At 38.4% G+C, this 20,500-nt stretch overlaps 2 protein-coding genes across 5 annotated transcripts in view; both read left to right on the top strand.

Annotated features, from left to right (window-relative positions):
- sned1 (sushi, nidogen and EGF-like domains 1) overlaps positions 1–2,106 on the top strand; it is a 63,357-nt gene extending 61,251 nt beyond the window's left edge. For both annotated transcript variants that reach the window (XR_013905512.1, XM_026157831.2), the window contains exons 27-30: positions 950–1,037; positions 1,138–1,217; positions 1,306–1,333; positions 1,444–2,106. Coding sequence is in view for 1 of the 2 variants with exons in the window: in XM_026157831.2 (XP_026013616.1) it covers positions 950–1,037; positions 1,138–1,217; positions 1,306–1,331 (194 nt within the window). In the remaining variant the exon portion in view is untranslated. The remainder of the gene's footprint in view (positions 1–949; positions 1,038–1,137; positions 1,218–1,305; positions 1,334–1,443) is intronic.
- Positions 2,107–5,120: 3,014 nt separating this feature from the next.
- ryk (receptor like tyrosine kinase) overlaps positions 5,121–20,500 on the top strand; it is a 57,159-nt gene continuing 41,779 nt past the window's right edge. For all 3 annotated transcript variants that reach the window (XM_026158169.2, XM_026158170.2, XM_026158168.2), the window contains exon 1: positions 5,121–5,747. In XM_026158169.2, coding sequence (XP_026013954.2) covers positions 5,534–5,747 — 214 coding nt within the window. In that variant the 5' untranslated portion in view covers positions 5,121–5,533. The remainder of the gene's footprint in view (positions 5,748–20,500) is intronic.

The following is a 20,500-nucleotide window of genomic DNA, read 5'->3' as shown; positions in this document are numbered from 1 at the left end:
ACCAGCACGTTAAAGCTACAGGAGCCGTAAAAACCCCATACCATGAAGCTCCCAGCATACAGTTTTTGTGCTGATGTTCATGCCAAAGGTTGTAGCCCAGTAGTTTTTGAGTTAGCAGAGAGTTGGTGACTTTTGCACACTATGCATCTCAGCATAGTGTGTAAGGTCTCAGATGCTGCTCTTTAGGTGGTCTGATACTGTGCTGCAATGAAATTTCAGCAAAAATGGACTAGCCCATCATTTTTTTCCACATTGATTCTTGGTTTAAACAAGTAGCTTAATTAGATTCTATCTTAATTCAAGGTTATTCATTACAATTTGGAATCACGTCGTATCTTATTCTAATTTTGACAGTCCACTTGAAACTTGAATGACTTATTTTAAATTATTTGTAATTTTTTAATTATAATTTCCTCCTACTTTGTTCTTCAGTTCTGTGTTTCTTTTTTAGCACTGGTTTTAAAAATGTGCTATACAAATCAACTGTAATAATATTATTTATTATTATATATTAATGATTGTTGGTTGTAAAAGGTATGACTGTTGTGGTTATTTCACAGTATAACTGTTTGTAGTAGAATATGCACATGCCTTTATTCGAAGCATTTGGAAATGACTAACGCTGACTGAACAGTATGTCTCAAAAAGGGAATAAACCTTATTACAATCAAGTCATGCACCTCCTCCTCCAAAGACAGAGTAGAAGAATATTTTATTTCACTTATATGTACATGCTGATGAATGTGTGTGTGAGGACACAGTCCACATACCCCACCTCCCCGCTGACTCTGCACCCAAACATCCAGCGTCAGATTGTTTAAACATTCCTTTCCTAAAGCCATCCATCAGCCGCAGAGAAGCTCTGCTCCTAAACCATCCCGCAGACTTTTCCTTTGCTGATAAAGCACTCAGACCTCATGTTGTTTAACTTTAACCTCTGTTTTTGCAGCGTGCCAGCGAGTGCCACACCCGTGTACCCGCCTGTACTCTGAAACCAAGAGCGTGCCCGTCTGGGAGGGTGGTGTGTGCCATTACCTGTAAGTCACGTCAAACATACGTCTGCCAATCTGGGCTTGAATTAAATGTTTAAGTGTGACCTAATGGATCCAATAAAAGTGCCTGCATTCTCTTTCGTAGGTATAAAAGGACATATAAAGTGCAGCAGGATGTGTGTTATCGAGAGATTTGTGAACCGACGCCTTCCAAGAAGAGTCAGAGTGAGTTAAACAATCTGTCTGCGCAATATTTGTAAGACGATAAACAAATGCAATGCTGTTCACAGACTAACTTTAACTGTCTTAACAGCCAGAAGAACAAACACACAACAATAAAGGTTTGTGATTTTTTTTTCAGCCCTTTTTATGAACTGCTATTGTAGAGGATCACAAGATTTTCAGCACTTACCCTCAAAATGAGACTTTTCTTTTCTCTCTCTCTCTCTAGAGCACTTGGAGCCTGATGAAAGGACTGTCATCACTGTCATGTGAAAAACCTCCTTACTTCAATTTTGGTGTTTATAATCTACTTGAAGTAACTGATTATGGTCATTTTTTGTGCTGAAAAACCCTGTCAGAGCCCACTGTAACATTTCACAAACAAACCATCAACCATCTGAATATGAGGCTGCATCCCGAGAGTTGCCTTTGTAGCTCGCGGTAGCACGATCAGTCAGATGAAAAACGTCCCGCATCACGTATCATTTGCAGTGTTTGCTGACTGAGTTTCATACAACCACATATGGTATGCAAATATGAATCCTAGGCAGTCAACTGCACTGCATCAGAGACCTTATATACCTCATTTCAACGTCCAATGCTGACACATTCGGAGAGGTTTACGTTTGTGATTCAGCTGCAGGTTTGTCCCTCAGGGAAGTAAAGGCAGAGTCTTTTCCTTACATCAGTCCCATCATCTCCTTACGAAGACAGCAGGAAATGTGTACTTTCACCCTTAAACTGATCTCGTCCTCTGACAATGATGCACAGCGTTTTCTGTGTAGAATATGTTCCTCTGTGTCTCAGCAGGCGTCGCTGCTCACTAATCTGTAAATAGTGTTTATAGGCCATTTTGTAGGTGAATATTTTAATAATAAAAATGTTAAAATGATTCCTGTTGTGTGTGTGTTGCAGTTCTTGCCATCATTTGTCACACTGTGTTGAATCTATCGTGTTTTGACAGCATCAAAAACTATACTAAAAGTATTTTATTAACAGATTAAAGGAGAGCGGTTGTACTCATTTTTAGCGCCATTATACTGTTTTTGTAATCTATTACAGTAGCTTAGCACAATTTAGCATTAGTTCATGGCTCACAATAATCCTTATCTTAAACTGGGTCTTGGTGCAGTGCCTCAGTTCGCCCTCTGTCTGAAACAAGCTGGTTTGGCTCATGTCTTTTAATGTGTTGCCCCTCATAAATGGTTTGAATAGCAAGTAAGTGGAGTTGTGTGCCACAGATGACCATATTAGGGATATCCTGTTTCACTGATAGGCATCATGCAAAGCCAGAGTAGGAAAAAATGTCCATAGGCTATGTGCAAAAGATAGATGTGACCACCTTGGCATCTATATTTTGAAGACTCAGATTTGTAGGCATGACTATATTTGTGTTCGTCTGTTTGTTTTGTGCTTTTTTAGAGCTATAAATTACCATATTTAGAGATTGCTAAGCTATCAGCTAACACTGACAACTTAGTTTATTAGTACTTTTGTGTGGTGCTAATAAAGTGGCATTTATAAATTGTATAGCGGCTCACAGAAATGGAGATATTTTCTGATTAATGCCAAACCAACATCCAAATAAATATCGTGGAATTTCACTCTTTAAACACAGACCGCTTGGATGGTGTGCACTTTACAGCAAGCCAGATGAATGCATTAAAACTGCTACAAAATACACCAACAGCTCAAACATGGTTAAGTGCTACAGTTTAATGACACTGCTTGGTAAAGGTGAAGCCTAAGAGACCGACCAGTAATTATCCGCTTGTTATAAAGGAGGAAATTAACTACAGAGCTCAAAATCTTTACCAGGCTGTAAAAGTATTGTTTATATAGCTGAAATTGGCTATTTTAACATGAGAATCTGCGGAAACTGACTCACTTTTGGAGCCAGCCTTTAAGAATCTGAGCAACTGCAGTTTTTGGTTCACTAACTCTGCAATCTGAAGCTTGAGTTTTGGGCTCCCAACCTCACTCCCTGGCTACTTTTAATATGAGCATCCACCTGTGTTACAGTATAAGTTTGACAGAAAATAAGGAAAAGCAGAATAGGCTCATTTTAAGAAGAGAAAACACCCACAACTTTGTTTACTCTGTTAATGGAGACTTTTTTTTTTAAAGTTTACTACTGAACGTCACTGCTCTTCTCTTTGTTCCTGTGTGTGTCTGGTTTATTGAGTTACTGAAGCATGCAAAAGTGGGCGGAGATGCAAAATTAAAGACTCCAAATCCAAACTTTAGCTTTAATCATTAAATTAGGCCAATTTGGGACATACTTCATGAAAGAAAACAGAGCATGGGCATGCCTTGGGTTTTGTTAATCAATCACCCCAGTCAGAAAGGAGACTGCTCTATCAGAACATCACCACATAACAAAAGCTTCCTCGCTGCTGTAATTTGTCTGCCTAACGCCCTGTAGTCATGAGTCTCTAGCTCTGCCAAAGTGACTCTTCTAAGCCTCAGGCTATATACAGACAGGGGTCAAATTAAAGGCAAATGTAAACTAAATAAAGAAGAAAAAAAAGATGACGAAGGGCCACTGATCGATGAGAAAATAATATGAATCATATTTACCAGAATTCAAACCAGCTGGAGGCAGATGAAATATTAATTTGCCATATTAGACCCACTTGTTTACTGCCTTAAAGAAAAGCCTCACACCAGAGCCACTGGGGTATTGTTTATATTACAGTGGAACAGCTGATAAGGACACTGCAGTGAGTGTCACAACAACTGGATGTTCTCAAGTAAAGGACATGCCCTCCATGCCAAAAGTCCAAAGCTGAACAGACAGTGAAGCAAGAAATTTCAAAGAAAGCTTCCACTTAAAACGGAGAAGCTGTGCCATCCAGATCCTTTAAGGATTTTGAAAAACTTCTTGACGACCTTAAGTTGTTTCATCAGTATATCTATGAACTGTTATACAGAACATGTAAACAACAAAGTTGTTTCTCCCTTTCACATCTGCTGGACTCAGAGACCAGTGTTGCTAATCTAGGAAACCTTGTTTCAGTGAAAATGAGCTATCTTGTGTTGGGTTATATGACTGGAAAGAGGTGTTGTTGGTGCTCTGATAATGTTTAATCATAATCATTGATCTCATGAGATCAAATATGTGAATTTCTTTGTGAACTTAAACCTAAAAGATAATGTCATTCCTTTATTAAACAATTATTTTTTTCAGTTTTTCTCCTAAATATATCCGTTTTTAATATTTTTGTTCCTTTTTTCTTTTATTTCCCTTTTATTTCCTAGTAGATTTATTTTTAAACTGCCATTTTTTAATAAAAGAATTTAAAATTTGTCTTGTAAATATTTCCCTCACAATTTATTTAATTTTAAAAAAATAAATATGTCTGGGGGTTTTTTAATCACACGATTTGAACTTTTTCCTTTTCAGTTTGACTTTTCATAAATATTACATTTTGTCTCATAAAATTTCCATTTTTCTTATAAATTTAAATAATTTATATCAATCTGGAACCTTTTGCCATACTTTTTTTTTTTTAGCTTTTGTCATTATAGCTTTTTCTTATGCGTTTTTTGTAATTTGCAATCCTTTTCTTTTAAATTTAACTGGGTTTTTTTTTTGTAAATTTCCAACCTAAATCACCAACCCAACAAAAAATATCCTTTTTTTAAAGTCTAACATGCCATCTAGATAAAGTCGGTCTTTTTTCCACTTTATGCATTCTTTATATCTTTATTTGAGGCATGCGTATCTTTTAATGTAGAAATTATAATAATATAAATAAATAAATGACATTAACTTGTTGTTTCCTTATTGTCCGCTGGCTGTAATATTTCCGACGGCACGTGAAGGCAGCAGAAGCCAGAGCGCTGCGCGCCCCCGTTGCCCCCCTTCCTGCCCGGAGTGAAAACTGAGAGGAAAAAGCGTCGGGAGCAGAGACCATGGAGGGGGAAAGCTGGATGTATTAGCTAGTTTGCTGCTTAGGGCACTTTTTACTCTTCTTTCGCTTCTACCCACAGAAATCAAAGCGTCTCAATGTGGAGATATCCGGTGTGTATTTTACGTTGCTCGTAAATCTCCTGAACAGTCAAACAATCAACTGCGAGTCGGACCGCGGACGGTTAGCACAGCCTGACTGAAAGTTAGCCCGCTCCGGCTAACTTAGCCCGCTCCAGCTACCACGAAAGGACAAAAAAAATCCTAAAAACACGATAGTGAGTAAGAGTGTCGGGGCTTGAAGTAACTCGTAATGTTGCCTCCCGGGATTAATTTCAGATACGGATGAGAAAGAAATTCTCTGGGAACAGCGAGAACAACAGCGAGCCAGACAACCACCGTCGTTATGCTGGGGTTGATCCGCGGCTCCGGCAGCCCGTCCGAGTCCCGAGTGTGGCCGCACTCGGTGCTCTGGAGGCTGGGGGGCTTCTTCTTCCTGCTGCTGCTGGAAGGGGCCGGCTGCCTGGCCAGCCCGGGCAGCCCCGTAGGCGTCAACAACAACAACAACAACCCCGGAGTCAACATCTACATGAGTGTGGAGGAGGTGAAGAAGCTCCTGGGTAAGGAGGCCTGCATAGTAATCCAGCTGTGTTCAAACTTTGCAATCTGTCCACTTGTCTGTCCACTTCATGTGTTTGTGTGCCCCTCACATCTGTAAATTTAGCTTTAAAACTTGGACGAACTCCACCGAACTGTTACAGCTAATTGTGCAGGTACATTATATCAATGATTTACAGCTGTGATTCTTTTCTATTTTTTTCTAGTGTTTCCTCTGTATTTGTAAAAGTAAAAAAAATTCTCATAAATTCTTATTTTTTATCTGGCAAATTTGTGAGTTTTCTCTTCTAATTGTGTTCGTTTTTCATAAAATAATATTTGTTCTTGAAAAATTGCCCCCTTTCCCGTATATTTCACTGTTTTTGTCTTTTGAAATTGCCCCTTTAATCCTAAATTTGCCAGTTTTTGTCCATTTGATTCGTCAATTAGTTTGTGGGGGTAAATGTTTCAGTTTTTCTAGTGAATTTTCTTTTTTTGGGGGGGTTTCCCCCAAAAAATTCTCTCGTGAATCAGACGTTTTCTTTTACTTTTCTCCTTTTTTTTTTAATGTCGTATTTTTGCACATTTGTCTAATGAATTTATCCGTTTATCTAGGAAATATAGGAGTTTAAAAATATTTTAAGTTTATCACTTATGTTCTTGTAAATTGGCAAGTTTTGTCTTAATTTAAGACTTTCTTTTAAAGATTTTTTTGTCTAATTATTTTGTTCTATTTGGTAAATTTGCAAGTTATTTCTTGAATATTTATTTAAATTGTCCTCGTGAATTTATTAGTTGACTGCCAGTGTCACTGATGAGGCATCAGTACTGTACATGTACGGGTCAAAGTAACCTTTACATGTTTCTGATATGTTGTGATATAATTGGTCGTCGTTTTTGTTGTTGTTGTTGTGGTTGGTCAGTTTATAAGGTTGTGTCTCATGATTGTTATGATGTTGCTGATTAGGATTAAATGTACAGTGGCATTAGAACATCAGCAGAATAATCGGAAGTGCTGGTTGTCATCTCATGACTGTGCTGCTGTTGGTGCAAGCCATCAGTGTTATGTTGGTCTAACACTGTCTGAATGTTTAAAATCTTAGTGACAAGGTGAAGCCAGCCTGTGAATCGGTCCTAAGTTGTTAATGGAGGGTTTGCTTTAGAAGTGTTGAACGTGCACTTTGAAACCAGCCATTTACCATGTGCACAGGCTAATGAAGGGGTAGAAGTGTTTGTATGTAATGTCCCCGTGGAGGGAGTAATCTCGTGTTGCAGCTCCTGTTAACTGACGTCTTCCTTTCGATAAACGAGTCATCTTATAGTGGCATCAGCAGAATTATGTTGTTTCTGTTGGGGAATCTTTTGGGAAGTACCTCCAGCTGCATCCAGCTTTTTTAACAGGACCGTGTGCTGGTAAACCTCCCTGTGTATGGGCCTAATTTATAGCAGGGACTTTTGGGATGTGGTGTTAAATCATTTGTTTGAGAATGACCGGCACTGTTGTTTGATTAGTTATTGAACAAGTGTTTTTTTTACCGCATCACCAGGGATTAGCAGATTTAAAAACAAAAAAAATTACAATACCCTTGAGATATTTAAGGAAGTTAAATAGGATTTGATGGGGAAAATACCCATTTAGTTTTCTTTTTCCATAGTTTTTGAGCCCTTAAGTCTTCAAGTACAGGAGATGTCACATGAGTCACATGAAGTCGTCAGGGCTGTTCTTCTACATCACTATGTGAATGTCTCCTGTACTTTGAATCTACAGGGGCTCCGAAAGGGTGAAGTAGTAATGTAAATTAAAAAAAAAAAAATTGTAATTTTTAACCTTGATGTACTTGGAGGCTTTGTAACACATGAATTCAAATATTCACTAGAAAAAGTTGCATTTCCTGTGAAAATGCAGTGTGAATGCCTTGTAGTGTAATCTGAAAACAGCAGAAGAAGGAGAACCTGTTGAAAAAAACACTGTGTAGAAGCTGAACTCTTTGCTGAAAATGGCTCTATTTGAAAGGGCAGTGTTAAGAAAGCAGATTACATGCAAGCAGGGAAGATGTGCGGCAACTGTCACATGTAGGATTCGAACCATTGCCACCGGATCTCACGGCGGCTGCTCATTCCACTGAGCCAAACCAGTTCTGGTCTCAAGCAGAAGAAGCTAAATTGTGCTGAAAATGGGTGAAAATGCTGAATGTTCAGCAAAAAACAGACAAAGAACCTGAAAATTGTCCTGAAAAGAGGTGAATCAGCAGAACCCGGCCTGTCTGCTCTAAGAACGGTTGCTCCATCTCACTGAGCTAAAACATGGCTCAGCTCAGCAAGCTAAACTGGTGATCACACTGATAATGTTGTCCCATTCAGCAAAATGGGCCAAAAAATCGCATAAAAAGCTTAATATCTGAAAAAGTATAGAAGTTATGAGCACCAAAAGATACAGCACGCTTCAGCAGAAAGAGCAGAACAGTTTAAAGTTTGAAAATCGGCTGAAAACTGGGGGACTAGTTAACCAGCAAAGGTCAGAGCAACTAGAATAATAATAACTAGAAAAAGTTGCATTTCCTGCGAAAATGCAGTGTGAATGCCTCATATTGGAATCTGCTGAAAACAACTGAAAAAGCAGAATTATCTGCTGAAAAGAGGTGTAGAAGCGGAAGTGCTTGCTGAAGATGGCTGTATGTGAAAGGGTACACTGAAGAGTGTCAAGAAAGCAGAGCGGAGGCAAGCGGGAAGATGTGTGGAAACCGTCACACGTAGGATTCGAACCTTTGCCAGCGGGTTGAGGCATTCACACATTAATATCATGGTAAAAGTTTCTGTGTGTAAATTTAATATCCTAAACTTAATGTCCAAAAAATATTTGCTGATTTTGAGGGTCAGGGACTTTTTCCAGATTTAATTTTATATGGAGTGACTGTGCCGTGTATAATTTCAGGAAATGTAACGAGAATTTCCTAAATTTTCAAAGAAAGGACTGTAGTCTCCCTGCCAAAATTATGCCCCCACCATTTCCCAAATTGAGCCCTTGTGTCCTCATGCCACATGCATTCAGTATTTCATTGCCTGCAGCCTTGACTTGTTAACTGCCCAATGTACCACCCTTTGTGCTTTCTCTCTCCTCTCTGACTGGTGTTGGATCGTTGGCTGACTCTGTCCCTTTGGGTTCCCCTTGTTCTCCATCACGTTACAGTTAATCTTCTGCTGCCAGACCAGGGCCTCTCTTGCGGTTTGCCTGAAACCTCATCTGGTTGTACGGCGAAATCTCTTAATGTTTGACAACTATGTCTGCGGCGCTAAAAGTATGTGTGGACAGAATCTTCCATGATGCAGCAGTAACTGCAGGAATTAAACTTGCTTGAGAGTTGAGTTGCCCGGTGTCAGCATCGTAATGTAGACAGCCTGCCGGAGAGTCTGACTGCAGTTTACTTTTGGTTTTAATCAGGTCTCTGTATTTTGTAAGATGTCAAACACATTTATGAAAGCAGATTTATAACATGCATCTACAAAAAAATTTAATTTCATAGGTCATAGTGGGGATAATTCAGTTTCTGCAGTTTTTTAAGACTTCGAATAATTCTATCAGGCATTGTCAGCACTAAGTTGCACTATGCTGTGTCTAAATGTGACATAGTAAAAGTGCAGGTTAATGTGTCTTCAATAGGTTAGTTTGACTCTGAACTGACATTGAAACATAAGTCACAAACCAGCTGATGAGCAACTGTCATTTTATGCAAGGTACAGTAAGTTCATGTGTTTTATTATTCATTGCTGAATCAGTGCTGTCCCCTTATTCACTATAAGAATGCTTTGAGAGCAAGCTGTTGCATAAATAAGACTATCTACAACAATCAGGTTGAGTGGAAACAATGCAGCTTTTACATTTTAGTTAACACCATATGGAAACACCTTTGAAACCCCCAAAGTGGGGGTATTCAGAAGTGCACTTTACCAGCCTTGTGTGCAGGAACATGTCCGTGACTTCAGCTAGAGGGGGCTTTAATCTCCTAAAATAGTTTTCACTACCACAACAGGAAAAGCTTTTATTTAATATAAAGTAAAGCTCTGAACCTGAGGTATGTGCTTGGCCATGTAATTAATGTGTTATTCACACAGCCACTCTGTGTACAGTTACACTGTTAACTGGCCTGTGAGTCAACACATAAGACTCTTTTCTTGGGAATCTTTGGGACAGATCAGAGTAGGAAAAGCAGGTGTAAGTAATGAAATTGGCTGGCCTGTTTTTCAGCATTGTTGCAGGTTGTTGCATTATTTCAACAAACAGAGGGCAACTCATTAAGTTTCAGGAACACTTTGAGTTGTATAGAAATCTATGGGAAAATAGACTCTTGCTTCATGACATCAGTAAACACATTCCTGGTGAGTTTATTGCCTAATTGGCTAGCTTCGAGTCTTGCTTGTGGGAAGGCTGCTTGGTATTTGTGGCCATTGAACCAAGCAAACTGTTGGCAAAGGGAACAGAATTTAGATTTTTTTTTTGGGAAACCCTGCATTTAACATCACTTAGGCAGGTAAATGATCAAGGATCTAGTTGTGTCATCTGCATAACAGCTGACACAAGTTATCAACATTCAACTTCACACTCTGCTTCTGAATATGTTTCTATTGCGGGTCTGTCTTAGTCGCAAATGTAGGTGACACATTTGCATTTACATTACGAGATTGTTGCGGTACAGAGCCATGTATTAAATGAAGCTTCAAAGCAAAGAATTTGTGTCAGATTTTTATCACTGAATTATTCAACGTACTCAATGAATCATTGCTGCCCTAAAGTTGACCTTGAAGGGCTTGGCTAATGTAAACCATATTTTAATGTTATGTTAACATGACCCCAGTCTACACCCCCCAACAAAGTATTATCAGAATTTATTCAAAGTTTTTCGAGCTATCAGCAGCAAACACTACCAAAATCATTAACTTTTTGGTAACGGTAATAAAAGTGGACCAAATGTAGAGCCTTGAGGAACACCGCAATTAAAAATGGAGAGCAGAGGAGCTATATTATATATATATAACCACAGAAAAGTTTCCATTAGAGAGGCGAAGGTGGAGAGTAGAGCTCAGCATTGTAGATTGTGTAGGAGAATAGTGTTTGACTATGTCAGAGGCAGCATTGAAAAAGCATTGAGAAGTTGTTGTTATAATAATAAAATGTAATATAACCATTTAATGTAGTGTTGGAGTGGTGTGTGCGCTCATAGCTGATGGACTGTCTGTTTTATTCTGATAACTCTACCAAACAGTCTGACTCTCAGGGGGCTGGTAAAGAACCGGAAAACTCTCTGCATGGATGACAGACGGGCAGCATCCCTGATTGATTTTGCATATGATAAATGAGTAGAGAACTGTCTGCCTCAAGAATCCACATGCATTCCTACCCTCAGCTCCCATATCAGCTCTTTCTCCAGGCCCACATCCTTGGTCTGAATTGTGTTGCAGCTGTGCAGGTCAGATTAAATTACTGAAGCAGTGCTCGAGCCCCAGGATCAGTTTAAAAGACGAGCCAACTCTTTTTACAAAACATTACACTCCTCCTGATATGAAGGAGCGCAATGAACTTCCATGAAGGTTGAACCCATAGTTTGTTAATCACATCTGTAAGAAATTACATTTAAGTAGGGAAAGAGTTGGGTCAGTTAAGTAACAACAGATCTTATTCAGAGGAAGAGGAAAGAGGGGAGTGTCTGTTAATCAAGTTATTCTGTTGTCCATAAAACATCAAAAACCGAAACAGGCCATCACTTTCTTACATCAAATATAAGGATGGGAATCAAGAAATAGTTCCATTTGGAATTCTAAGCTAAACATTTATACTTTAAGGCAAAACTTTACTGCTAAAACTTTAACTCACCACCACTTACCAAATGTGAATGTTTACTATAACAGTCTGTTAGATCTTCCATTTTAGAGGCTTTTCAGAAACCTCTTAAAACCACCGTGACCGTTATTGTTCGTTTGGTTTTCACACAGACGCTGCATCACATTGGCCACCTTGGACTGCATTCATGCGGCCCGTGACCCGAGCTGTGACACTGGTTTTACAGGCCTCAATGGCTTTCTTTGTGTCTTTCTCTCTTTCCTGTCATGTTGACCATCCATGTGATTATTTAAAACATGAAGCAAAAATAAGTTTTCTGTACATTCATTTACTGTCACCTATAATAACAACCTCACTGAGCCTATTTTTCCAGGGTACGATCCCCAGTGGGTTAAATCTGTAACACAGAAGATTTTTCTTGGTGGAAAAGCTGCATACAAGATCCTTGTTGTCTAATCTTTGCTCTGTATTAGTGCAATGCTTTTCCAGAGCTCTACAAGTCAAGCAAAACCTTTGCTTCCTCAGACCCCAGCTAAAAATTAGAATTGTGCAGACAAAATGAGCCGTTTTCCTATTAAAATTGTTTTGAAATACTTTTGGGTAAAATGAAATATCGTGATAGAATATGGGTGAAATGCGCATGCACAGTGCCTTTGTTTTCATTCACACATGGCGGAAAAAGCATGGTGGCGACGGAGAATGAGAAGGGTGAAAGCGGATTGTTGAATGAAACGGATGAACCAGAATTGGTTTGTAAAAATAGTGCAACTTCACTGGTGTGGAACTGGTTTGGCTTTCGTCCATCAGATACACACCAAAGCACAATTTTTGGTCGAGCATGCAAGCGGGCCGTTGTTATTACTGTGTTTTTCGGAAAAATACGGCACACTTAAAATCTATCCTTTGATTTTCGGAAAAATCGACAGTGCCCCTCATATCCTGGTGTGCCTTATGTATGAATTCTGGTTGTGCTTACTGACCTCGAACCGATTTTATGTGGTACCCTGCTCAAAAATCTGTCAAAAATGTTTGAGTACGACTTTGCTAAACTACGAAGCCACACCGCTTGATGGATTGTCGGAGCATTACGGCTACCGTAGTCAGGAGCCTCGCGGAGTGATATGTACTGTGCTTCAACATAATATTATCGTATTGTGTGTGTATAACCTGTTTTTAAGTTTTGTGGATATTATACATGGTTATGCTCAGGATATGTCGGCCAATTTCCACTGGAAATGCCTTTTGGTTAAACTGTCAGCAAGGAATTTGCATTTGCAATGTTAAATTTTTATATAGCTTTAATGCACTTAAAAAAAAAAACAGCTGCTTGTTTAAGTGAAAATACATTGATGGGTTTTTTTTGCACTAATAAAGTTGTGGAGTTTTGTCTTGCGTCAGTTATATCGTTATCGCATATTTTCAAATCTATATTGTGATAAATATTTTTGGCCATATTGCCCTGCCCTACTTTTGGGAATGGGAATTACGTTTAATGCATCTAAATTTGTTGAGAGACTGAGTCAGTTTCATAAAGGAAATCCAACAGAAAGCATCATAGTGCTACCAGAATAGTTTTATTATTAATAATAGATTGCATTTATGTAGCGCTTTTCGAGACCCTCAAAGCACTTTACAATTCCACTATTCATTCACTCTCACATTCACACACTGGTAGAGGCAAGCTACAGTTGTAGCCACTGACTGACAGAAGCGAGGCTTGCACCATCGGCCCCTCTGGCCAACACCAGTAGGCGGTAGGTGAAGTGTCTTCTTGCCCAAGGACACAACGACCAAGACAGACAGAGCAGGGGATCGAACCGGTTACAAGATGAGCTTCCCAACCCCCTGAACCACGGTCGTCCTTAAAGGGCCCTTAATAACTACTACTAATAACTACAATATAAATATATCTAATGGCGGAAAAAAAAAGATTTTTAAAGACAAATAAGTGAAATAATGTTTGACATTCTAAGATGTATGAATTATGTTTATTATTGAAACACGTGATATCATAGTTTGGCTGCTCGATAACGCAAGGCAATTTACAACTACATCGTGTATTACATGACTGTATTATTTTGGACATGTTGAATTACTGCTTTGCTGGTAGGTTCACTCTCTGCTGTAGCATGTACAGCACATACACGAACAGCATAAACATCTTAAGGATTCAAAAATCTTAATAAAACTGAAGATGTCTATGATGGGCTGATCAGGCAAGTCTGTGTTATCTTAGTGTTCAATGCAATATATTTTACTTTATAACTTCTTTATTCGTCAGCTTTATCGCTGGTGGGAGGAGCTGGAAAAAATGCTTTTCTTCACATTTAAGCTTGTTGATCAGATGGTTTGAAGGACTGTCACTGGGTTTTTACCTCTGAAGGATTTGATTATGATCACAGTAATGAGTGCCGTTGTTGTCAACTCTGGAAACCCATTTTCTGTTTTAGGGTGCTGTGCCACCAATGCATTGTTTGCTATGTGTCATAGAGATGCAGTCAGTAAGCGTCAAATAGTCTGAACAGTACGTTATGATGAACTGAGGTGCTGTTTCAAGGCCCAGTTTAAGATGAGGATTATTTTGGACTGCGAGTCAAGCAAAGCTACTCTAGTAAAGCTCGAGGAAAAAAAGATGGAGTGAAGATAAATTCAGAAAGACAAATGGAAAGAGAAAGATGCTAACGCCAGAGACGCAGAGGATGAACTGTCAATCATATCAAGGAATATTTTCAAATGTGACTCATTCAAAGATACTCTTAGACTGCAAGAATCTAAGAGCAGCTGAGACGAATAATTTTATTTTAGTAGTCTAACATTAAACATATAAAGCTGGAAATGAGCATAATAGGTTTCCTTCAAAACATATAGATCCTTTCCTTTGCACATCGTTGTTCCTTCCAAGGGGAAAACTTCTAGCTGTGTAGTCATGTTTTTCAGTCTCGCAGTCAGGCGAGTAGGTCAGAGTTGAGTGTAAATCCTCCAAAAATGACAAATAAAGCCAGATCTTTTTCAACATGCAAGCTAAGGAGTAAAACTCTACGTCCAGGTCGGGTAACAGGCTTTCCTCCCCTCCTCCAAAGACCTGAAAGACAAAGCCTGGGCTTTGAAAAAGAGCCTGTGAACAGTGAGGAGTGATTGGCAGCAGTATTCATTTCCTTCATGCCACTCTCCAAGGATCCCGTAGCTGAATAGAGGAGCCCCTGCCTTCACATCTTTTGTCTGAAAATCTCTGCACTCAGAAGTTCTGCAAGGCATCAACACGTTTTAGAAGATGGTTGCCCTCCTGTTGAAATCGGAAATATACTGTCATGTTTTCTTTCAGTATTGTAGGGTTATTTAATTTGACTTGAGAAATGTTAGGAGCAGGAGAAGCTTAAATCAGATGGAGCCTTTTCATCTTTGTGCTGTCATAAAATAGGTGATATGCTGTGTTAGGGGAATGCACCTCCCTACATCTGACCTCGTGCTCACAACCTAGCCTTTCAAAGGCTGCTGTACAGTCGTGACCAAAAGTTTTGCCAGTGGCCTCACTGCTAAAACTAAAGTTTTATTTATTTGCCAATAAGTTTTTCGATATGTGTGAAATCCTTGTGATTGTTGTTCAATAAATCACAAAAACGTGTAAAAAAACAAACTTTGTGCCACTGCCAAAACCTTTGGCCACAACTGCACACACAAAGCCAAATATAGATGAGTAGGTGTGAGATGAGAGGCCTCTTAAATGACCCTTTATTCAGGATGAAATGAAACTGCTGATCATTTTCTCAGTGAACTGGTTGATATTTGTTGAGTAAACGAATGAGTCCCTTTTGAGCAAAAAGTAACCATGAATGAGGAGCCTTTTTATAGGACAGTCTTCCCCAGATTCCTCTCCCTGCCTTCATTTGCGTCTGCCCTCGGGCTGCTCCAAGGAAGAAAAGAAAGAAACTGATGTACAGCCTCTTTGAAGTGAGTGAAAGAAAGCCACAAAGATGGTGACTTAATGCGAGTTTTTCTTCTGGCTTTAAGGAACCCTGAAGTTCATCTAGTGCTGTTGTTTGCAGGCCATCTGTAAAAGCTCAGCAGTGCTCTTCGTTCGGGAAGTTCGGTCATGCTAAATTCACATCATTAAGGGGGATTCAGTTTTTTATTCCTAAACTTGGATGCTAAAACTCCTTTTTAGTTACTGGATGTAAAGAAACTTCTAAAAGTGGTTTTCTGCAGAGAAAAGCGACTAAAATGTTTCCAGGGAAAGAGATGATGTGTTTTCAAGAAAGAAGATTGATCCCAGTTTAGTTCAGTTTTAACACACGTTTACAGAAAATATGCAAAAGTAAGGGTAAAGTGATGTTTCCGTGAGTGTGAACAAAATAATCAGAAGAGAAAAAAATAAAACTAAATTAAAGAAAAAGTTTTAATGTATTCATTTTGACTTTTTCCTTTCTTATAAATCAAGCCCATAAATCAAATCCCGTTACAGCAATGCACTGTAAGAGCTGAGATGACTAACATCTTCGAGGAGGAAGTAAAAACCACAAGGTTCGTGTATTTTGAACCAATGGAATGATCATCAGTTGAATTCGGCTGCTTTTGTCTCTGGATCAGCAGTTTGGTGTCTGTTTCAGCTTTCTTTCACTGCATGATGTGCACGTCTCCTGAGGCACGAGACCGCTGTCGCCTGGTGTTCCTTTTTTTTTGCCCCCAGCAGGCATCACACAGTGGATGCAGACCACCAGGGACAAGCAGTTACTAGAAAAAATGAAAAGATGCCCAGTGTGGAGGTCTTTGGTTGCTCTGACGTTTGTCTTGGTTTTCAGTAATCTGACCCATAAACAGGACTGACTTCACAGCGCTGTTGTAAAGTCTCATCCTGCCCTTCTGCTTGATCTGCATATATTTCCAGATAGTGTAGCCTGCAGAAAAAGCTGTTTTTAATTTTATCAGGGGGTTAAAGACCCTTGATTTTTTATTTTATTTTACAGTGACATAGAGACCCTGATTTAACAACTAGAAAATTGCGAGCTTCCTAGCTACTTCACAGGCCTAACAAATGTATCACTCGCACAGCCCAGGAACTGGACTTGGCTTCATTTTCCTGTTCTTGTATTTTCCATAGTACGTATGTGCTCCTAGCGTTATCTTTCCAGTCATCTCCTGAGACTGTAAACGACTCTGTCCCAGCCTGGCCTACATATGATGCACTTAAGCTTCCCACCCCTCAGACCCCTGTACCGCAGCTTTTTTTATGGGACAAACTGGATAGAACGAACTTGATTGCCTGTTGAATCTAACTGTGAGCTAGATGGCATGTCAGGTGACTGCCCGTGGAGAATTGGTAGCTCAGCGCCTCATATTAGAGCCAATGTTATCAAAGCAAAAAAAGCTGGTTATTTGTTTGTTTGATCCAAGCTAAAATTAAACCCTGCCCTACATTACAATTATATACGTCTTTTTCAGTTAGAAAATAATTTAATCTCTTTTTTGGGGGTGGGGGACTTTGGCTGTGGCGTTTTTGTTTTGTTTTTAAAAAAAAACAAAACAAAAACACCAACTGAGCCATAGTGTGTTGTCATGCAGGTTATTATTAAATCCTACAAAGCTGTAATGGCGCCAATGGAATTTTGCATATTAAAACACTATAAGAAAGCTGTCATTTAGAACTCTTCTTTTGTTTCAAATATTTTTATTGAGAGCAAGTATCATGATTGTAGTTTTTACAAATTGACATAACATAGCTTATGCTCCTTTTTTTCTCTAAACTAACAAGGCAAATAATTAAACAACACCAACAACAACAAAAAAACAAAAAAAAAACCAAACAAAAAAAAAAACCCCGCAGTCACCCATAAGGGGTCCCAATACCCCGGCTGTCGACAAAAGGGAAGAGAAACAAGTAAACAAAGTTTTATATTTTCCCAAGGTATATAAGTAAAGGGTGCCAGATTAATTCAAAATCTTTTACATTGTCATTCATACTATATCTTATTTTTTCAAGGTGAAGAGTGTTTATAAGTTCAGTAAGCCACATTTTTAATACAGGAGTCTCATTGCCTTTCCAAAGCTGCAGGATCAATTTCTTTGCAATAATCAAAGCATATGCCATAAACCTTTTTTGAGAGTGTTGTAAATTTTGTGTTTCGTTGGAAATCCCAAAGATGATTACTGTCGGATTTGGTTCAATCTTACTTTTAAAAATATTAGACATATAAGTAAAAATATCATACCAAAAACCCTGAAGCCTTGGACATAGTGCAAAACAATGTAACAGATTTCCATAGTGTATCTTGCATTTTTCACAGAGGGGGGAACACTCTGGATACATTTTGTGAAGTTTTTCCCTTGAATAGTGTAGTCTGTGTATAATTTTGTACTGAATTAAACAGTGACGGGAATTAATAAAAGGCGTATTTATGTTATGTAAGGCCTCCTGCCAGAAATCTTCTGATAGGAGAGTCCCAAAATCTTTTTCCCACTCCTCTTTGATTGAAGTAGTTGAAGGTATACTCATCTCCTGTATTGAATTATAAAATAATGAAATTCTCTGTTCAAACCCCCTTCCATCACTAAGACATCTGTCCACAGGATCGGACGATATGTTTTCAAATTGTGGCAGGTATGTACGGATATAGTCTCTTAGTTGAAGATATCTAAAAAAATGACTGTGAGGCAATCCAAATCTATCTTTTAAATGTTGGAATGACATAAAAGTATCATTTAGGTATAAATCTTTTAATTTGCAAATTCCCAATTCCTGCCATGTATTGAAAGCTCCGTCTACACATGATGGAAGGAAAGAGGGGTTAGCTGTAATGGGTGTACACATTGATAGTTTTTTCAATTTGAAGTGCTTAATTATTTGTCTCCAAATTTGTACGGTATTATAAATCACTGGATTCGAATTGTAATATGAGTTTGTCAAGGGAATAGGAGAGAGTAGTATTCCACCAACACAGTAAGGAAGGCAATCCTCCCGCTCCATCTGTAAGCCGTTAGGGAGTATTGCTGTGTCATCCAATAGAAGGGAGATTATTCTTAAATTTGATGCCCAGTAGTAGTACATAAAGTTAGGTAGTGTAAGTCCACCAAGGGATCTATGTTTACATAGGTGGTCTTTTTTTATTCTATGTGTTTTATAATTCCATATAAATGGCATAATGATGGCGTCCATCTTTTTAAAAAAAGATTTGGGCAAGAAAATTGGGATGTTTTGAACCAGATACAAATACTGCGGGAGGAATACCATTCTTATTGAATTCACTCTCCCTATTAAAGAAATAGGAAGTGTCCTCCAGTACTGAATGTTATTTTTAAGTTTCTCCAGTAAGGGAAGAAAATTCTCTTTCATTAGGGAGCTGTGTTTTTTTGGTATTGTAATGCCCAAGTAAGTGATTTTTTCATAGGTTATTTTAAATGGGAGAGATGTAAGCCATTGTTTATTCTCTAATTTAATGGGCAGTATTTCGCTTTTTCCCCAGTTAATCTTGTAGCCTGCGAAAGTACTAAATTTATCAATCACGGAGAGAATTGCTGGGAGGGATATTAATGGTTTTGTTATGTATAATAATATGTCGTCAGCATAGAGCGATATAGAATTAGAAGTGTATGTTGTATCATAACCGTGTATATCAATATGGGTTCGAATTGTCTGTGCTAAGGGTTCCAAAGCCAGGGCAAATAATAAAGGACTAAGAGCGCATCCTTGTCTTGTACCTCTGCTGAGTTTAAACTGAGTTGATAGTGTCTGATTTGTAAGAATTCTGGCTGTGGGATTATTATAAAGTAGTTTTATCCAAGAGATGAAATCTTGTCCCAGTTGAAATTTTTCTAGGACTGCAAAGAGGTAGGACCACTCCACATGATCGAATGCCTTTTCGGCATCCAAGCTAAGTATAAGTAGGTCCTGTTGTACCTTGGGGGAATAGATTATATTAAATAGACGTCGAAGATTATTAAAAGAACTCCTGTTTGGAATGAAACCTGTTTGGTCTAAATGCACCAATTTATCTATTACTGTATTAAGTCTACTCGCTAGTATTTTAGCCAGAATTTTTTGATCAGAATTTAATAGAGAAATAGGTCTATATGATCCCACTTCCTCCAATGCTTTGCCTTTTTTTGGAAGTACTATAATAGTTGCTTCATTCAATGTTGGAGGTAGGGTGCTCATTTTGTATGCATGGTTATATAATTTAAATAGATATGGACTTAATTTGATCTTAAAGTATTTATAAAACTCATTCCCTAACCCATCAGGGCCTGGACTCTTGTTGTTTTTTAGTAATCCGATAGATTTTGTAATTTCTTCAATTGTGATCTTAGCGTTCAAAATATTGGCATTTGTCTGGTCTAACACAGGAAGATCACATTTATCTAAAAATTCCTGCATTTCATTAGGCCCTGCAGTGGGATGAGAAGTATAGAGGGATTCATAAAACTGTCTAAAGTTATCGTTAATATCTTTGTGTGATGTGACCAGATTTCCGTTACTTGTTCTGATTTTATGAATCGCTCTATCATTTTCTAGTTTCTTTAGTTGTCTGGCTAGCAACTTATGGGGTTTATCCCCAAATTCAAAATAGTTCTGTCTCACAAAAGTGAAAGTTCTATTAATATTAATAGATAATATTTGGTTTAGTTTATATTTTAGTGCACAAATAGTATTATACTTATCTAAAGAAGGAGCCATTGCATTATTGACGTCCAGTTCGTGGATTCTTTTTTCTAAATTTAGCTGTTCTAATTTATTCCTTTTGTTCCGTGACGCTTGATATGATATTATAAACCCCCTGATATAAGCTTTAAACGTTTCCCATAGTATATCTGGAGAGGTCTCAGCATTATCGTTTATATCAAAGAATAAAGACATCTGAGAGTTTATATATTGTTTAAATTCTAAATCGTTCAGTAATTGTGGGTCAAATCTCCAATTTCTGTATGTTTTAATGGGGTTACTAAGTGCAAAGG

The sequence above is a fragment of the Astatotilapia calliptera genome, chromosome 23 (genome assembly GCF_964374335.1).
Source record: "Astatotilapia calliptera chromosome 23, fAstCal68.1, whole genome shotgun sequence".
Taxonomy (NCBI): Eukaryota; Metazoa; Chordata; class Actinopteri; order Cichliformes; family Cichlidae; genus Astatotilapia; species Astatotilapia calliptera.
This window is presented reverse-complemented; position numbering and strand designations above follow the sequence as displayed.